Source organism: Megalops cyprinoides, chromosome 13 (genome assembly GCF_013368585.1).
Source record: "Megalops cyprinoides isolate fMegCyp1 chromosome 13, fMegCyp1.pri, whole genome shotgun sequence".
In the NCBI taxonomy this organism is placed as follows: Eukaryota; Metazoa; Chordata; class Actinopteri; order Elopiformes; family Megalopidae; genus Megalops; species Megalops cyprinoides.
Window position 1 is genome coordinate 11,645,603 of NC_050595.1, and position 21,976 is coordinate 11,667,578.

Genomic DNA, 21,976 nt, shown 5'->3' on the forward strand with positions numbered 1-21,976 from the left:
ACACCAAAGAGAGTTGAAAATTGTAATTAGGAACTGTAAATAGGAGGTGGACATGGGTTACACGCAGGAACAGCCATTCAGTTGGAAATACTTTCTGATGGACAGACTATGATGACCTTCATCCTTGGTATGGTTGATCCTTTATATGGCATACGTTTTGGTCAACCCCTATACCAAATAGTTTTAAAATGGGATACAGGTATTGGGTTCTGGCTTAAAGGCCAAAAAGTGGTTGCGTTATGTGTTCATTGCACATATATGGTAATACCAAAGATGACCAATGAGTGTGGGAGAGAGCCACACACCAAAATACAATACAATCACAAAAGACCTGAACAGTAAAACAATGGAAATGGCTTTTCAAAGGATGCTGTATGAATAATAATGAACAAAATACACAAATACTCATTCTTATTGAGTCAAAGGCATTATTGCTACTATTGTATTCAGGAATTGTTCATGATAAGAATGACAGCCGGTCAAGCCCAGGAATAAAATTATAAATTAATCTTCCAACAGGCACACACCTGGTCTGATTTATGTAAGACTATAGCATGAGTCAAAGTAAGATAAACAAGTCAAACACCCAAGTGCGCAAATAATTTTGTTTTGGCCAAAACAACTCCACAAAGACTATATTTTTATATTGACTGATACTTCAAAAGGCATAATTACACAATTGACATGTAATTAGCATTTTTCTTTATGGTATAAGGCCCTTGATATCCTTACATTTGTAATGTGAGATTTGATATGAGGCAAAACTGCCTTTCAGCTAATGCAAGTTCAACCTCTCAGCCCCGCCTTCTCCTCAGAATCAGAGGCACATCGAGCCTTCCTCATGACAGGTGATATAAAATCCAGAGCGCAGGTGAGCACCTCACTTTTAGCACCTGTGGAGACCTTGTTCGCAAGCCACAGGTCACCAATGGGTACACTGAGGGAGATGCCCACATGGGCATTGATATGGCTGGCACTGTCTTTGGGATTAGCCTCTTCAGAAAATGGTAAGTGCTTTCAATGATCAATAAGCGGTTTTCTCTCCTTGGATAAGGATTTCTATTTGCACAAATGTATGTTTACCATATACTGTCATCTTTACTGCTGTCGGTTGATTTCTTGAGTTATATTTTTAGTTGACAGGTCTGGTCATTTTTTACACTTTGACCTCCATCCTCTTTATTTTTCCATTTTAAAGAGAACACAAGGGTATGTGGACAAAAACATACTTTTGTCAAGATGTCCCCATATTTTCCTTAAAAAAAACTGAAAAATTACAAGGCAGAGGAAGGAATTTTGTACTTACTTTTGTTGTTATTACTTTTCATTAAGAAGAACATTAACCTATTCATTCTTTATGTATTTTTCATTCATGTCAGTCTCTATTGATAAACTGGATTTAGCACAGTAGCATCTCATGTTTAATTTCAGTTCTGAGATTAACATTAGGCAAACCTATGAAGAACCGGAAGAATAAGACTAACCACAAAATATGTTACTGCTTGGACACAATTCAAAAAATCTTTTAAAAATAATGTTTAAATTTTATTCTTTTCAGGAACCCCAACAAAAGGAGCTAATAGGGTTAACATCATACCTCCAATGAGTAAAATAGTTGTAACATCAGGTAAGACTATATGGTGTTCAGCACTACTTCTAGTAGTTTAAAAGTCCTTGTACCACAGATATACATGCCTATGAACTAAATGAAAATATTTATTTGACCTGTGTTTTGAAATCACAAATGTTACAAATGCTATTGAAATAAAGTATATATAAGTTTGCTTAATTTATCAAGTCACTTTGATACACCCGTCATGGTACATGCGAGAGAAAGTCTTGAATGTATACACTCCCTCAGCCCACACACAGCTGTGGCATTTACTTATGTTGATGTAAGGAGGGGAAAAAATCGTCCACAGACTGTAATGTCAGGTGAGTATGAAATGTCGTAGAGTTCACTAATCAGTTTTGGTGCCCTTTTCCCCAGGAGTCAGCCCCGCACACAATGGTCGTGTCTGCAGTACATGGGGCAACTACCACTTCAAGACCTTTGATGGGGACTTCTTCCAGCTGCCCTCCACCTGCAACTACGTCCTGACGTCGTTGTGCAGGAGCAACTATGAAGATTTCAACATCCAGATGAGGCGGCGGGTGGTGGACAACACGCCCACCATCAGCACGATCACCATGAAGCTGGACGGAACAGTGGTGGAGCTCTCCAAACGTTCCATGAAAGTCAACGGGGAGAAGTGAGTCCATAGTCTTCTACGTGACGTATTGCACTGTAGACATATCTGCAAATGTCATCTCCAGGGAAGACTGTAAAGTGGTCATACGGCAGCATAATCACAGAAAAGAATGTAGCCGTGCTAGTCCCAAACACACTGAAAGGACACTGTGTTGCAGGTCCTTTAAAATTATGTACGCAGGAGTAGCAGTCTTTCCATCTTACCCAAATCTTCATTTTTCTAGGGTCACCCTCCCATTCAGCCAGTCTGGAGTTTTCATTGAGAAGTCCCCCTCCTACATCAAGATCACAGCCAAACTGGGGCTTGTTGCCATATGGAATGAAGATGACTCCCTCCTGGTATGAAACTCAAATATCATTTGTTTCATGTTAATTGTAGCTTTTTTGGGCACCTGCGGATCTCTCACTTTATAATTGTACACAGAAATTCCGGAAAATGGGTTACAGTAGAATGGCAAACTCTTCCTTATGATAAATCACAATATTTTCCTGAAGTAAAACCCTTTTCCCCTGTTTCAAAAGAAAAGATTAAAAATATGTTACATGTGGAAGTTGATTCTTTGTATGCCAATGAGTCAAAAAGAGCTATCATTCACCTGTGTAAATAGAACAAAATATCACTTGACACCATGTTAACTCACCCACGGCCGCTTCAGACTGTGTCAATGTTGCAACAGTCCAAAGAAAATATTACTCTATCTAACTGAATAAACACAGAGGAGTTTACACATAATGGAATTAGCCTTGCTTGAGTGAGATACGCACAGGGCACAACTGTTCAGAAGTTGGAATACTTTCAATAATATGCCACAAGAATGCCATTACATGTAGTACTTCCTGTATGAACTTCAGAGCTAAGATCAAAAGCAAACACAAGGAGTTTTAATTTATTTCTGAGCAGTACTTCAGGTTAAAGCAAGAGGTTCTGTTAATACTTCATAAATATACTTCATAATTAGTCATAGATATTAAATTTAATCCTATCCTACCACCTTCTTCCTCTATTGGGGGGCAAAGGATATCAGTGTTTTCTGTCTTACACATGCTGTTCTGTAGTTTGATGCCTTGGTACAAAACTACAGTACAGCATGTATACAACCTATCATATGAGTGGGTGTTATTGTGTTGTAGGTTCTTTTGACAGGGCTGCAGTCGCAAAAAGCATGTATGTAATTGCCAAATGATTTTTGTATGACCTGCTGGCAGATTTCACCAAAATCACCAAAGGGTATGAGTTACTAGAAATTACATGTCCCAGTCGAGTAATACCTTTAGATAGGAAGATGGAATGGAAATGTTGTTGTTTTAGAAATTGTAATGTCTTGACTGTGCTAAATTTGTAGTGATTAACAATCAAATAAGCTAATAATGACGGACTGAAGAGCTGTGGTATAGGCATTTAAAGCTGATGAGGTGCACTACAGCTTTGATGCAGGTGTGTCTTTTAAAGGTAGTGATGATGAAAAATTACACACACCTTCCATGATAAAGCACTGAAGCTGTTCAGTTTCTAAACAGTGCAATGACCTCTGTGCATCGTTGTTAACAATTTTAATCAAATGTAAGCAATGCAGTGATATGCCATGTTTTGTTTTCCAGTACTATTTATACCATTTTCAAAGCATGGAAAACCACCTGCAAACCATAAGTGTGACCTGAATGTAACTACACTGAAATACTGAAATTCTTGCACTATGTTTCAGCTGCTTATATTAAGCATATCATGGCATTTCACAGGTGGAGGTGGATGACAAATACAGAAACCAGACCTGTGGGCTCTGTGGTGACTTTAATGGTGTCCAGACCTACGATGAGTTCATTAAACAAGGTGGGTCATTACTGCCATTCAGAGAAATTGGTGAGCCTTTTCATTTAAAAGCATTTCAAGGAATGCTTCAACCTGGAAAACCAGCAGTGTCAACCATATAGATTGATTTTCCATGTTTTTCATTTTCTGAAGGGGTAAAAATATCTCCTCTTGATTACGGAAACTTCTGGAAGATGGATGGACCGACAGAAACCTGCACCGAACTGCCACTAAGCTCCGATGAGAAATGCACAGATCTGGTACTTATACACTACACTTGCGACTGGATCAAATATGATCCTTTCTGAAGATTTCTACATTTGACAAACTGCTATGTTATCTCAGTTCTGTAAATTGCATGGTCTGTTAATTACAGCTAACACTCTCCTTGTTGCGCCTGTCCCCTTGCAGACTTCTGTGTGCGAGCAGCTGTTCTCCAGCCCCGCCTTCAGCAGCTGCAAGGACCTGCTGGCCATAGATTCCTTCCTCCAAGCCTGCGTGGTGGACATGTGCCACTGTCACAACAGTAGCAGCTCTTCCTGCCTGTGCCACACCATTTCAGAGTACTCACGGCAGTGTGTGCATGCTGGGGGAAAGCCTCAGCAGTGGAGGACCACCCAGTTCTGCTGTACGTGTCCCTCTGTTCACCACTTTTTGTTCAGTACCATACTTCACACACTGCAGCATTCCAGCTTAATTAAAAAACACCCTAACAATTTAGGGTATAGGTATAAGTAACAGTTTAGGGTATGAGTATAAGTAAAAATTTAGGGTACAAGTTATTACTTAGTGTGGTAGCATGGTAGGCATCATTTTAGGATGTAAGCACTGGACTGTATACCTCTCAAGAGGTCAGTGGGTTAAAGGTTTTGCTCGTCAGGCGGTGTCTGACTGAAATGTTCTTGTGTCACGCAGTCAAGTCGTGCCCTTTCAACATGGAGCACCACGAGTGTGGGATCCCCTGCGCGGATACCTGCTCTAACCCAGAAAGAGGCCAGCTGTGTGAGGACCACTGCACTGATGGATGCTTCTGCCCACCTGGTAATGCACTTGTCATGATACCAGAGCATAGGTTTCCAAAAAACATACCATGGCCTTGTGATACCTTTTCAAGCATTTTTGCATGTCAGAGTACTAATGCTATAATGCGAAGTTCAGTGAAAGCAAAAAAACATCATTTTGAATCAGAAAAAGTAATGTGCCGCCACTCTGATCCAAAGGGACTGTCTTTGATGACATCCAGGAGAAAGGTTGTATCCCAGTGAATGAATGTTCCTGCATTCACAATGGAAAGACATATGCACCTGGAGAATCTTACACAAGCAGTTGCAAAATATGGTAAGTTTTCTTTAAAGTTCTTTATTATTAAATAGGAATTTCATGTTTTAATTAAATAGCGTTATTTCTCTTTTGTGTATGTCATCTGCAAATAAACTCAGTTTCCATGTTTTGGTTCTTTTCACTCCCACCATTCCTGCGTTTGTCTTATTCACTGGGGAACTGTGTCAATAGCTATGGCAAAATATGCTTCTGATAGAAGGCACCCTTGTCACATCTGGTTAGAAAGAAAGTAGAAAATGATGTATATAAATCTGTGCCAGAGGGCAAACTGTGTATAGTTTTTAGCAATTGTATTTGTTCCTGAGGGAAATTGTCCAAGATTCTGAATAGAAAGAGTCACTCATATTTATTGATATTTATCATACAGCATATTTGTGATTGTACTTTTTCATATGTACACTAAGCCACCCTGGATTAAGGTGTTTACTAAGTGACTTACTAATAAGGACACAGCCCTTTGCTGAGGGATTTATATAATTAAAAGCCATTGCACACAGCCTCAGTCAACGTAAATGTCCATTTTAGCACCTGTTCCGGAGGCCAGTGGAGCTGCAATGATGAGGACTGCCCAGGAACCTGCTCAGTGGAGGGGGGTTCGCATGTGACCACCTATGACAAAAAATCCTACTCCTTCCATGGAGACTGCACATATGTCCTCTCAAAGGTAGATGCCCTTAAATCACTGTGTCCATGGATTCTGGAATAGCTAAAATGCTAAACAATTTACTAAACACACACACAGGGAACATTACACACTACTGTCAAGGATCTGCAAAATACCTTATTTTTCTTCAGAATAAAACTCCTTTAATTTCCTCATTTGTTTTTAATCTTGTTTGTCTTCTTAGGCAGGTATTCTGCCTATGGACAGGTCCTGTTTAATGAATTCCGTTTGAACCGCTCTGCCTTTTGCCAGATTCTCTCTTGACTGCATGCATCGCTGTTCTTGATATTTTTTTAATTGCCTTTATATCTTTTTTCTGTTGCTATCAAGGACTTATTTTATACAGAATCCCCATCTCTATGAGTCTTGAACAGCCTACGTCTCAAGATTTAATTTGCCTCTGAACAGCTTTGTCAAAATTATGTTGAATTCTTTATCTTCCTCCTATCTTAACCTCTATCTTATGATAAAGTCTTCAGAGGCTTGATCACCAACATGTTGCTTTATTGACGTCATGTTTCTTTCAGACACATTATCCTTCATTTTATCATCTTAATGTTTCTGTCCTCTGCACAAAGGCTTTTGTTGTCAGAAGGAAATGATTTGTTTATTAATAGATGTGATTAATCACTTTAAGCTTCAGATGACAGCTTATTCTTTGATGAAAATCAATTGGGATTAATGCTCTTACTTACACATTAACAACAATACCAAGACTATGGGAGCAAATTTTCTTTTCTACACATACGTAAGGGAATGTTCTACATTGAACTTTATCACTGTAGCTACATCTTATATCTAAATCGTATTTTCTTCTGGTTTTGTGAGTAGCCAGCTACATTATTTATCAATGATTATGCGTCACTTTCTGTTGTTTCCCCAAGCCAATTTCCAAAAAGGCAAACTTCAGATTTCTCGTCATTTAGATCTCCCATAATAATGTTCACCCAACATAATGACATTCCAAACAAAGACTTGGGAGGAGAACTTTCAGAAAATCCCTATGTAGACAAACTGGTCCCATCTCTGACTATCAAAACCCCACTTACATTACCACTTCCTTTCTGCATCAACTGTTCATGGCATCCCTCTTCCACTCCATTTTCTTTCCTTATTCTTTTTCCCATTTTGATGCATCAATGGGGGGGGTCAACAACCTTTGGCTCATGGTCAAACATAAATACTTCCACACCCACATCACTCACAACCTTTACACTTTGATTGCATAGAAGTTCATATCCACTGAAATTACTTTAAAATGCATGTATTAATTTATTTTTGTCTCTATACACATTCATGTATTTTTATTCTGACAGGTGTAATTCTCCACGTAGCATATGTCTTGGTTGAGCATGGCCATTTCTGACCAATATTCAGGCGTTTTCTATTTCTTTCTATTTTCTTTTCTTTTCTTTCTATAGAAAAGAGTTTTCTTTATTAAGTTTTTTTCCAATATAATACTCTTAAATGTTTTTGATGTGCACTTTGACAAACAAAAAAAATCACCCTCAAAAACTGTCCACTGTAATAAATCTCATTACATCTTCTGAGACATGACTTTGCATTGATTCCTGAATGTCCTCTGATTGCATATGCAAGAAGCCTCACACACAATTCACATTAAAGCAGAAAATATAGTGCATGCATTTCCTGTCACAATTTTCAAACCTTATCAGTAGAAGGTTTCTCTTCAGAACACCATAAATCAAACTACAGGGTCACTACGCCATTGTGTGCATATGCTCCATCTCCATTAGTAAAAACAAGCTCTGGTGTTTGGTGTCCTTCTTTTCCTTTAGGAATGTAATGGAACTCTGTTCATGGTGCTGGGTGACATTGTCAAGTGTGGACTGACAGACACGGAGACCTGTCTGAAAGGTGTAACTCTGGCCCTCTCGGAACAATCCACCGTAGGTTACCTCTACAAACCTTATCCATTATCAGAAGCTAGTTTTACAATTGGATGATAAAGATCCAGCTGCTCTATTGAGTGATCAGTAGCACTTAGTGACCAGTAGTATTTTTTTGCTAAACTAAGGGTTGTCAAGTTTTATTAGTGTAGAATTTTCATAGATCCAGCTATGGACAAGAAAGACCTAGATTTGGTTTACAGTCAGAAGTTGCCTTGGTTTGGGATTTAAATTAACTTTTTGTTTCTGACAGGTGATCAACATCCAGGCAGATGGAAATGTCTATGTCAATGGAATCTATTCTCAGCTGCCTGCTACTCAAGGTGAGCTGTTTTGCTGTCCTTTTATATAAGCATTGTGCAAGGGCATAACATTACCTCTGAAGGCTAGAAATTACTTAGTCTATAAATTTGACTGGAGCACTCATAACACTTTATTGTCATGGACAAGAACTTGAACCTATTGAAAGATCATAATAATAGTGGATCAAGTATGACAATATATGAGTATAACAATGTTAAAATTTGATTATGATTTCTAATTCATTCACCTGAAGGCTATGGGAGATCAAAATACTTGTATTTCTCTAATGTTGCTGTTTTGCATTTCTCAGGAAGTTCTACTATTTTCAAACCATCTACGTTCTACATCATCATCGAGACAGCCTTCGGGCTGCAGGTGAAGGTCCAGCTCTCCCCCATCATGCAGGTCTACATTACTGCTGGTGTTGTCTACCAGGGGAAGACCTGCGGTATGTCTTTACTCATAACTACACTTACCTGTCACACTCCATCCAGCAGCAGACCTGCTTCCATGAATTTGAGGTGTCATATAATAATATGTTGCTGACTCGGTTGAAATTATTTTGTTCCCTCTAGGCTTGTGTGGAAACTTTAACAATATCCAGGCTGATGACTTCAAAGCCATCAGTGGAGTGGTTGAGGGAACGGCCGTGGCATTTGCAAACACCTGGAAAACAAGAGCCAGCTGCCCTGACGCGAAGAAAAACTATGAAAACCCATGCAGCCTGAGCGTGCAAAATGGTACTGTGATATTTCCAGGACTTCAAACACATTGGAGTAACAGTGAACTGAAGAGACTGGATAACATAGATCTGTGTGTCTCAGGCCATGGTTGTCTAAAATGTATCTCTCTTGATTTCACAGAGAAATATGCACAGCACTGGTGCTCTCTTCTGTCAGATCCACAATCGGTGTTCGCCCCTTGCCATGCTGAGATAAGCCCAGATGCATACAAAGCAGTGAGTCTCTTTATAGCTATCAATGGTCATATATGTGAAAGAGACATTGGTACACATCACCCAAACCTTACGGTAGCACTTAACACTGAACACTGACACTGAACCATGCTTCCCCCAGAACTGCATGTACGACAGCTGTAACTGTGAGAAGACCGAAGACTGTTTGTGTGCTGCCATCTCCTCTTACGTCCATGCCTGTATGGCTAAAGGTGTCCAGCTGGACGGTTGGAGAGACACCATCTGCAGTAAGTCCACTGTAGTACAAAGGCTTTGGTCAAGTTGACTGAGATATTTGGATGCAGGTATCAAACTCCAGCCTTCTTTCCACAGGTAAATACTCCACAAACTGTCCTAGCACGATGGTGTACAGCTACAGCGTAAAAAGCAACAATCACACCTGCCGCTGCTACGGTGACCCTGATTACGTCTGCTCAATGACCTTTGACCCTGTGGATGGCTGCGTCTGTGCCGATGGAACTTTCTTGAATGACGACGGCAAATGTGTTCCACCCACAAGCTGCTCCTGCTACTACAAGGGCTCAGTGGTGCCCCTTGGAGAGTTCGTGAGCAAAGATGGCACAATGTGGTAGGGGTCATTAAATGTCAATAATTTTATAGAAATAGGTATTATCTTTCAGGGGTAGAAAGCTACTGCTATTACTCTTTCATGGCACTGTATTGTCTTCAGTCATAGTTTTATGAGTATTATACTGTCTTTGGTCACAACATTTTTTTCTTAGTGTCCTATTTGTACAGTGGCATGATGCGGGGAAAATTTTTGAGGAAGCCAAGTGAGACAAGGCCTCTAAATCTATGTCCCTTTTTTTTGGGGGGGGGGGGGGGGAGTTCCACATGCCTGTTACCAATAGCCTACGACACCGACAAACGCTTTCTCTCTCTCTCTCTTACACACACACACAAACGTTATTAATTTATGCATTTTGTTATTAATTTATGCACGCCCCCCATCCAAACGCATAACCGGCCGCTTAATGCACAGTACAGTTTCGCTAATGAATAAAAGAAGCATTCATTCACAAACTCAATCAGGAGACGTTTAAAGTTTTACGTTCACATCATAAAATATTATATTAATAGGCTAGGCTACATCTGTTGTATGTGCATTGTCAAAAAGAGGACACGGCCAGCAAAATAGCTGCTTAAGTTTAGTGCTACCAGCTAGCCACTCCAGCGGTTATAATTTTATTCATTGTATGTTCGGAACCCTTTTTTCCTCTCCATACGTAGCTCTAGTGTTGGCGATGGCCTGCCATCTGATTTGATTTTAAGTTGCTGCTGTAGTGGCAGTTTAGTAAAGTTGTTCTTTATTAAAAACTCCAAATCTCCACCCTCCATAAATGCACCTGTTAATGTTGTTAACGAACGATGATGTCAATACAAAATGGCTAACAAATGTTGATAACATACAACGATTTGATTGGTGTGAGGCCAAGAGCGACTGGCTTCCCTTGGCATAGTCCTGTCTAATCAAAATTTTGTGGAGTGGCATGACGGTAGCCTCATCTGATTGGTTAATCATTCAATTTTTGTTCACCAAGGGATGCCAACTCGGCCTAGCCTCCCCTTTACTGCCTATGCTCGCGGACATGACAGACTACAGTAAGAGTACAATATAGTTTTTCACCACATTCACCACATAACATTTAGAGGGGTGCTGTTTCATTCCTTGTACAGTGCAGAATAATTAACAAAACAGTTAAACGAAGTGTTTTTATTAAAATGACAATACCGTCTGAAAAAAACAGGGGAGGCCTGGCTTCCCTTGGCCTCCAGGAGAAAACACCACTGTATTTGTAGGCTCCACTATGATATAAGATGTTTACATGTTGACAAAGGACAAAAATCCATGATCCTTTCTACAGTGTTTTACACAATTTTATTGTGAATTCATTGTTGCAGCTCCTGCAAGCAAGGAAAACTGAGCTGCATTGGCCACCAAGATCGGCCTGCAAGTAAGTTATCGGTCACACGTTATCAAAATGTTACTTTCAGCCACACAATGTTGAATATTATGACCATATTGAACCCGGTTGTCCAAACAGAATTAATGTAAACATGATAGTGACAAAATAGAGTGACATTTAATTGGTTAGTAAAAAGGAAGCAATGGAATTTGGTGAACAAGCAAGTAACAGGTATTTAAAAATTGATTCAGAAATGCTTCCACCAGAACCCACACAAAAGGCACACGCTACACATCTCCCTGATGATTATGAATCTCCCTCCTTTCTTCTCCCAGCATGCACTGCACCAATGGTCTACTTTGACTGCTCCAAGGCTGCTGCAGGAGTCAAGGGTTCAGAGTGCCAGAAGAGCTGCCAGACTCTGGACATGGCCTGTGTAAGTTGACTATCCAACCCCCAATACGTTTCGGCCCGTCAAATCTCTTTTTACACCATGTATACCACCTGCCATTTGTTATATATTGTCTGACCTAATGACATCTCACCATTGATTCTCATACCAAAAGTTCAATTAAAAACTTAAAATGCAACCATTGTAGCACTTGCACAACGCTCATCAGGCTTGGAAAGTCATTTTGATGAAAATCGGTTAAATAACATATAGTATTTCATTCGTACGGTACCACCACAGAACGATGATGGTCGCGAGTAATGCGGGTTACGCAGCGACCAAAGCAGCATTCCATCATCGCCTACAGTCTAGTACTGTATTCTCATAAGAGGAGAAAACGCAAAATGGAGAACAAAAAAAAGGCCTGGCGCCCAAAGCAGAAATAGAAAGAGGCAGCAGGAAATTTACAATGTGGAAAACATTTAATAGCTGGTTTACGCAAAACGAGACATCTGAAAAGAGGTAGGTAAGTTAAGAATTCTTGAGAGGGCAGGGTATAGATTAGCATAATATTTGTTGGGTTTTTTGCCCAACGGCAAGGTCTGGTAGCTAGCTAGGTAACTTGTTAGCTAGTTAGGTTGGTAGCTCGTTAGCTAGTTAAGCAGCTATATACTTGGGCAGTTAGCTGCTACATGATGTTGGCTAACTTTACAATTGGGGTCTCAGAAGTGAGGATGGAGACAACAGGCAGCAGATAGTGGACTCTCGAGCAGCTGAGGAGAGGTAGTTGTAAGCTGAAATCAAATATAGGTTAGGTTTTTTTTTGTTTGTTTTTTAATCAATCATTCACCCATATCAGATAGGACATATTAACATAAACGTTAACGTTGAATTAACTGAATTTTTAAATGTGGAGTTTGTTTTTGACACAGTGAATTATAAATATGTAGTTTAGACCTGCATGCGTTGACAACATAGGAGCCCTATTTACTAGCTAGAACGTCAAATGTGTATTCCGTTAAAATACTGCAACATTTAAACAAGGTCACTAAATAGGGTTTTGTATGTAAAGAATGTATCTAAAGAAATACGTAGTTGCGCCCGTGTGTGTGTGTGTGTACAGGTGGAAAACCCCACCTTCAGAAATCAGCTGAATTTAATTAGCACAACTCTTCAGCCAGGTAGAGGAACTAATTAGTGAAATCACCTTGTTTAGTGAATGGCTAGCACAAATACATGGTAGGACTTTTACCTTCTGAAGCCGGGGTTTTCCCACTCTGTGTGTATGTACTTATATTCTTCAGTACAGCATCTCTATATAAAAATGATTTTGTCATCACAGATCAGCACAGAATGTGTCTCTGGCTGTGTGTGTCCTGCTGGACTGGTGTCGGATGGGAAAGGGGGATGCATAAAGGAGGAGCTTTGTCCTTGCGTCCACAATGGAGTGCCATACCAACCTGGAGACACCATCAAAGTTGACTGCAACACCTGGTATGCTTGTCATGGTCAAATAATTATAAAACAAAATATTACCTTTTAGCTGTACAGTTAAGGGGCTGAGCTCCTAAGCTTCATCAAAAGACCCATGAACCCAAACTGTTTGGGCTCAAGTCTTTGAATTTGGACTGTAGATGGTCTACATAATTGTTTTTGTATGAGCACACATGGTGGAATGTTCACAGATTCTTAAACCATAGTAAATCAAAAATTATGTCAACATTCTGTCAGGATTTTGTCATTTGTATTTTTTTTTTTGATAACACTTAAAGGCTTGTCTTGCTGACATACTGAGCTTGCAACGTTCAGTTACCTTTTTCTTTTGAGTTTCTTCCTTCGCTTCTTTAGCAAAACAGGCCGCATAAACAAATCAATTCATTCAGTTGATCATAAAACCATAGGTTCTGTCTGTGAATCTAAAATATGCTGTACTTTCTTATACATTACAATACGTTCAAACAATTTTCCAAATTTTCATGTCGATACTTTAAAAGTATGGCCGTCATGACCCATTATAATGTAACCAGTTTGGCAATTATTTGTGTTAACAGTAATACTGCTGTGCATGATCCATCGATAAGCATAGCCTTTATCATAGCCTTTAAAGACATATAATACTATATTTGCCTATGCCATCAATTTAATATCGTATTCATTTATACAATGTTTCTCTGCTACTCTGAAAGACATACGGTTGCCCATTCAAGACTTTTCCTAGAGATCTGTATTTCACACCTTAATGCCATTTAGAAAAGCAGAATCCATGCACAACTTCTTGTGTTTTTGCCTCCACCCTCTTGTCTGCTTGACTGTGGGAGTGACAGGGATTACATTGCATAATGCCTCATACTTTGCAGATAGAAATTTCCACACCAATTTGTTGACCTGTATCTATATTCATGTATTTGTTTTAGCACTTGCAAGGACAGAAAATGGCAGTGTACAACTAACCAGTGTCACGGCACCTGTGCCATCTATGGAGATGGGCATTACATCACTTTCGATGGGAAAAGGTTCACCTTCAATGGAGACTGTGAATACACTCTCACTCAGGTAAGTCTACAGAAATGTTTAGTTTGGTGGTGGATGCGATAAGAGAGTCATAAGAATGTTATACTTAACAACCTTGATAGCAAGGCTTAGCAAGCATAGCTCAATAACAGAGAAAAAAATCCACACTGTTAATAATGATTGTTTTAGCTTATTGTGTTCCAATGCACTCAACGTAGTATTTTATAACATGCAGTGAGTGAGCCAGAGATGAGGAGAATGTTGGATTCTTACAAGTATAAAACGTTAGTATAGGAATAATTCTGTCTCAGTGTTTTTTACCATTACACAAAAGTTATTCATGTAAATGGAGTGCTCTTTAATTTGTAAATGTGTAAATTTGTGAATTTGTAAAGGTGCCAAATTTTACTAACCCGATTTTATTTTATGGACTTGTTTATTGTGTCACAATCAGAGAGCTATTTTTTCATTTCATGCTTTGATTGTGGTGTGTACTCATAAATATACTGTTGACTTATCTGATGAATACAATCTATGAAGACATGGTAGGTATAACTGATATCATTTACATACACAGCAATCCATCCATTGTATTTACATTGTTGAACACATCAAACTTTATCAGGAGGTAAATTGAAAGTTGGCAGGGGCAGTTAGGCAAGTTGGCAGTTTCAAAGTCACCATTTTCTGCCACTGTGGGGCTGTTAGTCTCCAGTGCATAGGTCTCTTGAGCTGTTGTGAGAGTGGTATTGACATGTCCTTTGACTGCAATGTATGCGCACCTTCATTGCAGCTGTGTTCACTTTTGTGTCAATAAGACAATCAAGTTGCTGGTCAGCATGGTGTTTCCATCTCTTTTTGTTTCTGACCTCCACTGTCTATGAAATTGGTTCCATCTGTGACATCACCAGTACAGAGGCTGCTTCTCTCCCTTTTTCTAATCTTTGGTGAGACCACTTTGTCCCATGGTAAACTGTTTATCTAATTGGGATAGACAATTCTACAGTTCAGGGGTAACTGGTTATGTTGCTTGATGGGGGTTCCTACATTAACAGGAAGTTGTCCAGTTTGTGCTGTAGGATGGCTGGTCCTTTAGACATTTTCACAGCTTTCTTCACTGTCTGTACAAAGTACTCAACCAAAACAGTATAACATGGCAGGAAAACACAGGGACGTCTTATTTGTCATACTAATTATTATAACAGGAAACCATGAATGTAGCAAACTCACTGGTACTGAATTGAGGTTCATTGGCACTGCTGAGCTATGAAGGAATTCCATATTTGCTTATTAACACAGAGGAAGTTACAATAGACATAGAGACTTTCACGGTGGTCACTTCATGGGTCTTTTTTGACATAGTCAGGGGTAGAGAGATACTTGATATGGCACTTTTTACCAAGACTGGCAGGATGTGTATGTCTTTGCCACCTTTTTACTTTGGGCATGTCTTGCAGGCCACTAGGTTCCTCTTGCCACTGGTTATTTACCAACGCTAAACTTCTCACCATTCTGGAAGGTTCTACATGTTACACTTTTAACACAGTACCATTTTGCACATTGTTTGGAATTGCTTACCTAACATTAAGCAACCTCCTTGTACTATAAGTGCATTTACTTTGCCTATGAATGGTGCCAGGAGAGTGCCGCTTTCAGCTGAAGTAGGTGATTTTCCCTTTATACCCATTTTCCAAATGTAGGACTGATGCAGTCTGATGCTAACTGTTAGGCTGAAGGGAATGGGCACATCCTATGAAGCTGCTCTTTTGCCCTTTGGGTGATTGTTTCTCGGGCTTTGCTCCAGTTCAAGTGGAAGCAGCACTGTTTACAATGAATCTACTACACTTATTCAAAACACCCAGAAATTAACCTAGCTGTCACACAGTTATTGGTGCAGGAGCACTAACAATGGCCTTCACCATTTCTACAGACTTGTGAAGTCCAGCTGCTACATCACTGCATGAATGGCTCAGGTATTCCAGCTATGTCCTGAAAATCTCCCGACTACATCCAAGAGTAACAAGGCGGTTTAGCCATTCATTTCCTTGTCACTTTGATGACATCTTTAGGCAACACAGCATCCCTTGTGTATGTTTTCAGAACATCGTATGCAATGGTGATTTGAATTACACGTGCACCTTATGTGGCTTGTTTTGCCACAGTTGAGACAACTCTCTAACTGCCTCAACCAGCAATCATTCTCACCATGGTTTCTTTTCCCACTGCCTCCACATATTTTCTTAGTTAATAGAAAGAACTCATTTACCTACCACATTACTCTCCACCACTTTTTGAAAACGTCTCGGTAAACAGGGGTTTCTGTGTCCCTTTTGTCCCTTCTGTGCCCCTGTTTTAATACCCATGCAAATCTCTCATCACTTTTTCCAACTATGTGTAAAACTCTCAATTCTCTGATAATTTTTTTTCAGAGCAGCCACATTTTGTGCAACAGTCTCACTCTCTTTTTGGCCCAGTTTGTAGGGACCAGGAGAGGCTTAAGGGAGAGGTGTGTCTGTTGAACCTCTTCAAAGTTGTCATATTCTTTAACACGGGTTTCTTTGGTGAAATCAAGCTTTTCGAAGGACCATAATGTTGTGCTCCTGATTAGGCTCAGGAGTATTGCCATTTGTTCCTCAGTTTGAGTGTAACTTGCTGTGACAGAATGCTTTCAATTTACATTCTCCTGTATTGTACGCAAAAAGAAAAGAGTTAACTGCAAGTTAGCCAAGGTAAAGCTTTTACTGACACAGGATTGTGAAGAGCTGTTGGATCAAGAGATCATACATTGAGATAACCTGAGATATCAACTAAATAATGTTGTGCTCTCATGTGATGGTAGGTGTAACTAATATTTTTCATATATAGACTGCGACTGCCAATGTATGAAGCATACTTATATAATACTACTACTACTTCTACTACTACTAATAATAATAGTTGTTACTTTACTATATTTTTGTGTTTAGTTATTCAGTATTCAACATTCTGTGTTTAACTCAGACAAAATATCTGGCTTGTGCAGGATTATTGTAGCAATGATGTAAACGGAACCTTCAGAGTGATCACTGAAAACATTCCCTGTGGAACCACTGGCACCACCTGTTCCAAGGCCATCAAGGTCTTCCTGGGGGTGAGTCATCAGCCTGCTTAGCCCTTATGAGGCAGTGGTGAGACATCACACATCAAACCTGCAGTTTGGGGTGGTCATGGTAAAACATGTTTGTTCCTTTCAGAATACTGAACTGATACTGACAGACGGAAGCTACCAAGTCATCCAGAGAGATACTGGGGCACAGATTCCCTACCAGATCCGCACCATGGGGATTTATTTGGTTATTGAGGCCAACAATGGCCTGATTCTAATGTGGGACAGGAAGACCAGCATGTTTATCAAATTAAGCCCCACATTCAAGGTGAGTGAAGATGGATCCATCTTACAATTTGTGTTGTTTCTGCCAATATCCCTCAGATGGGGAAAACAAAGGAGACAACCAAAAGAAAGAATGGAATCATGTAAGTTAATTTCCTTCCCCAGGGTCATGTCTGTGGTCTCTGTGGAAACTACGATGGCAACGGAAACAATGACTTCACCACTAGAAGCAAAGCAGAGGTCGTTGACGTTCTGGAGTTTGGAAACAGCTGGAAAGTCTCTCCAAGCTGCCCCAATACTGGAATCAAGAAGGACCCCTGCACTTCAAACCCATACAGACAGTCTTGGGCCCAGAAACAGTGCAGCATCATCAACAGCAAAGTTTTCAGAGTCTGTCACTCTGAGGTAGAGCTCAAACTACAGCATGGTGCTTTTAAGTTAAACTCTACATTTAAGTGGTGGGCTTAGGGTGACCAAAGCTTTTTTTATGCCTAGGTGGACCCCACTCCCTATTATGATGCTTGTGTGAGAGATGCTTGTGCATGTGACAGTGGAGGAGACTGCGAATGTTTCTGCACTGCTGTGGCAGCGTATGCAGAAGCATGTAATGAGGCCCGAGCTTGTGTTGTCTGGAGAAGCCCACAGATCTGCCGTAAGTTATAGCCTACGGCAAAACCCTCACTTGACAACAAAGTAAACAAAACTTGGAAATATTAGGCCCAACAGACAAATGAAGTGAACGGATGGATTTTGTCCCTTCATTGCAGCCCTGTTCTGTGATTTCTACAACCCCCCTGGAGAGTGTGAGTGGCATTACAAGCCTTGTGGAGCCCCCTGTATGAAGACCTGCAGGAACCCATCTGGGAAGTGCTCCAGCCTGATCCCAGCACTAGAAGGTAGAGAATAATCATTTATGCTACAGTACTCAGTGCCAAGGAGGTCGTACCTGTTAACCCACTCTCTTTCTCTGAAAAACACAGTGTTTGACAGCTGTCAAACATTTCACCCAACTACGGAATTATGTCAGCGCAAACATTTACTCTTTGCAATAACAGCATTGTGTATGCTACACTGCTAGTAGCTAGCTAAAATAAGATAATATTTGGTGTTGTCTTTATTAGCTAATGTGATATACCCAGCTGTATGTCCAAAAGAACTACCATCAACTGAAGAGAAATACTGAAAATTACTAAAAATTAGATATCTAATTAGATATCTAAGATGATCAAATTTAAAAGATATCGTAATTCCCAGTTTAAGTTACCTCCAATTCTAGGTAACACCACAATTGTTACCTGAAAAGTGACATAAAAATAGCAGAAAACTGAGCAGAAAAATGCAGAAAACACTCACGAAAACATAATTTACCTGTAAGACCTCAAACGCTCTTGCATTTTTTTAGATTGAATGCTACATTTCACACCCTTTGCTCCTTTACTGGGCCTTTACTGGGACACTCAAAACACACACTATGGGACCACATTGTCTTACATTACTCCTGTTCTTTCCATAGTGTGTTTAAATTGGAGAACATGACATATCAATGTTTTCCATTATTTTCTATCCAAGGGATATTTATACGATGCATTTAAAACATTTGATGTATTTTTGCATTTAGGCACTCTCAATTTCACTTTTTGTATGATTGTATGATTTTTGATTATGTCTAATGTATAATGATGCCATAAAAATGTATCCTTTATTATCCTGACCTTGAAGGTTTTGCATTTCATGTCTGTCTGTCCACATGAAAAGGATGCAAAAATTATGTTAGAGGACAACAGGTTAACAATGAATCAAAGGGGAGAGAGTCTAGGGTCTAATTATAACTGTGATTATTATTATTAGTATTATCATGTCTTAGATACATCAGCTAATCAAGAGAAATATTACTCTCTCTTGAGTGGAAGTGATCCACAACCGTCTTTGACTCATGGTCAACTTGATGCAAGGAACCCTGACAACCCAAGTCAAGCAGGACTCAGTTTTACTTAATGCATGCAACTATTTTTGATCAGCATTAACAGAAACAGAAAGCTGATGAGATTTTGTCCTTAGGCTGCTATCCAAAATGCCCCCCTGCGCAACCCTATTTTGATGAGGACACAATGAAGTGTGTGGAAAGAGAACAGTGCGGCTGCTACGATGGAGAGGGGAAACATTACAACAATGGAGAGAAGGTTCCCTCCACAGAGAACTGTCAAACATGGTATGGCTTTCCTTGGATTCGTCTTTGTACAACAAAGTAAAACAAAAAATGTGTAAACTGAAGTATTTTAAATGCTGTACATGTCAATATACCAAGAACAGAGAGAACTAAACTGCATGTGGTTGTCTTTCCAAAGTTATTGCAAATCATCAGGAATTCACTGCAGCCGTGATGTTGAAGGTAACGATACCCAGTTTCGAAATTTTGTGAATGTAATCATCCATTTTAACTGAAATGTGTGATGGCATTTATTGCAGTTAGAAATACCCCATTTTCTGAAATGCATTTTATTAATTTAATTTTGCAGCGTGTTTTTGCACATTCCATGGGCAAAAATACCCCTATGGGGCTACAGTTTACAACACTACTGATGGCATTGGAAGCTGTATACATGCAGTCTGTGGTGAGAATGGGACAATCAACAGAATTATTGACCACCATTGTGTTACGCCGACCCCATCTCCCAGTCCATCACCCTCCAGCACCACAACAACACCAACAACCATCTTTACTTTCTCAACAAAGCCATCTACAACAACTAGTAAGTTTTTTTAACAAACAACTAACAATATTTTCTGATGCTTTTAACTCTATTTGTGTTCATAACAATCTATAAATGTTTTTAACAGCTGTTTACTGTACATAGTTCAGATTCTGAGAGTGTCTGAGTTGTGAATTTGGTGAACTACAACACCAAACCCTTTGTTTATAATCTCTTTATGTCTGTGCACCCCCTCCTACCCATCATGTTACAGGTGAAACACCAATATCATCCACCATATATACTTACCCAACATCCTTGACTACGTGCAACCATCCATGCGAATGGTCACCGTGGTTTGATACTACCTTCCCAACACTTGGAACTCCTGGAGGTGACTCAGAAACCTATAACAGAATCAGGGCACAAGGTCACAAGATATGTGAGAAGCCCACCAAAATCCAGTGCAGAGCTGAGAAATTTCCAGAAAAAGACATTCAAGATGTGGGCCAAGTTGTGCATTGTGATGTGGCAAGTGGTCTGATTTGTAAAAATGAGGAACAGTCAGGTCCTTTCCCACTGTGTTACAATTACCAAGTAAGAGTCTTGTGTTGCGATGACAGCCATTGTACAACACAGACACCAGTGACTACTCCACCACCAAGCCCAACAACTCAACTGACCTCATCTCCATCAACACTTCCAATGTGCCAAGTTTGTGAATGGTCAGGATGGATCAACATTGATTATCCTCAATTTGGTCCAGAAGGTGGAGATAATGAGTCAATCTCAAAAATAATAAAATCTGGAATCAAAATATGTGAAAAACCTGAAGAAGTCAAATGTCAAGCAGTACGATATCCTGGAGTGCCATTGTCCGAATTAGGACAAGTAGTAGAATGCAATACAAAGGTTGGATTGATTTGTCAAAACAAAAATCAAGGTATTCCACCAGTTTGCATGGACTATGAAATAAAAGTGAAATGCTGCAAAGCTGTAGAATGCACAACAACAGGGAGCCCGTTGACTACGACAGAAAGTCCAAAACCACCACATAGCACCCCTAGTACAACATCCCCGACAACAACATTAACCACAACTACAAGCACAACTACTACAACTCCATCAACGGAGACACCGACCTCAACCACCCCAAGCACCACAGTTACCACAACACCCTCTACAACTCCCAGTCCACCTACTACAGCACCTTGTCATGGAAAAGAAATCTGTCAATGGTCAGACTGGATTGATGTGAGCCAACCTACATCTGGTCCTAATGGCGGTGATAATGAATCCATCCAAAAGATAATTGATGCTGGTGTGCAGATCTGCAGACATCCAGAGGCGGTTCAGTGCAGAGCTAAGCAATATCCAAACCTTCAACTCTCAGAGCTGGGGCAAGATGTGGAGTGTAACCCATCTGTTGGCTTGATTTGTTTGAACAAAAACCAGGGTCTGCAGAAACAGTGCTTTGACTATGAGATAAGGGTGAGATGTTGCAGCTGTCCTCCACCAACTCCTGTAACTACAACTCCGTCAACAACAACCACTGTAACCACAACACCTCCAACAACAACCACTGTAACCACCACTCCTCCAACAACAACTACAGTAACTACTACCACTCCATCCACGGAGACACCGACCTCAACCACCCCAAGCACCACAGTTACCACAACACCCTCTACAACTGCCAGTCCACCTACTACAGCACCTTGTCATGGAAAAGAAATCTGTCAATGGTCAGACTGGATTGATGTGAGCCAACCTACATCTGGTCCTAATGGCGGTGATAATGAATCCATCCAAAGGATAATTGATGCTGGTGTGCAGATCTGCAGACATCCAGAGG

The 21,976-nt window shown here is 40.0% G+C and overlaps 1 protein-coding gene across 1 annotated transcript; it reads left to right on the forward strand.

Annotated features, from left to right (window-relative positions):
- The first annotated feature begins 994 nt into the window (after positions 1–994).
- Positions 995–21,374, forward strand: LOC118788289 (mucin-5B-like). Its single transcript, XM_036544247.1, has 32 exons — positions 995–1,007; positions 1,559–1,627; positions 1,991–2,252; positions 2,476–2,590; positions 3,989–4,079; positions 4,212–4,318; positions 4,470–4,686; positions 4,974–5,099; positions 5,279–5,396; positions 5,925–6,063; positions 7,863–7,973; positions 8,227–8,296; positions 8,587–8,724; positions 8,852–9,016; positions 9,140–9,234; positions 9,353–9,479; positions 9,565–9,820; positions 11,155–11,207; positions 11,495–11,595; positions 12,893–13,044; positions 13,965–14,103; positions 17,084–17,191; positions 17,295–17,474; positions 17,597–17,836; positions 17,927–18,083; positions 18,199–18,327; positions 19,490–19,640; positions 19,777–19,820; positions 19,948–20,181; positions 20,396–20,515; positions 20,761–20,828; positions 21,189–21,374. Exons 2-32 carry the CDS (start codon positions 1,603–1,605, stop codon positions 21,372–21,374), a joined length of 4,224 nt encoding a protein of 1,407 aa, XP_036400140.1. The 5' UTR covers positions 995–1,007; positions 1,559–1,602.
- The last annotated feature ends 602 nt before the right edge of the window (positions 21,375–21,976 follow it).

Coding starts and splice junctions, on each gene's coding strand:
- LOC118788289 (XM_036544247.1), top strand. CDS start 1,603: ATGAGTAAAATAGTTGTAACATCAG. Junction 7,974..8,226: donor CCCTCTCGGAACAATCCACC/GTAGGTTACCTC, acceptor TGTTTCTGACAG/GTGATCAACATCCAGGCAGA. Junction 19,641..19,776: donor ACAGAGAACTGTCAAACATG/GTATGGCTTTCC, acceptor GTCTTTCCAAAG/TTATTGCAAATCATCAGGAA.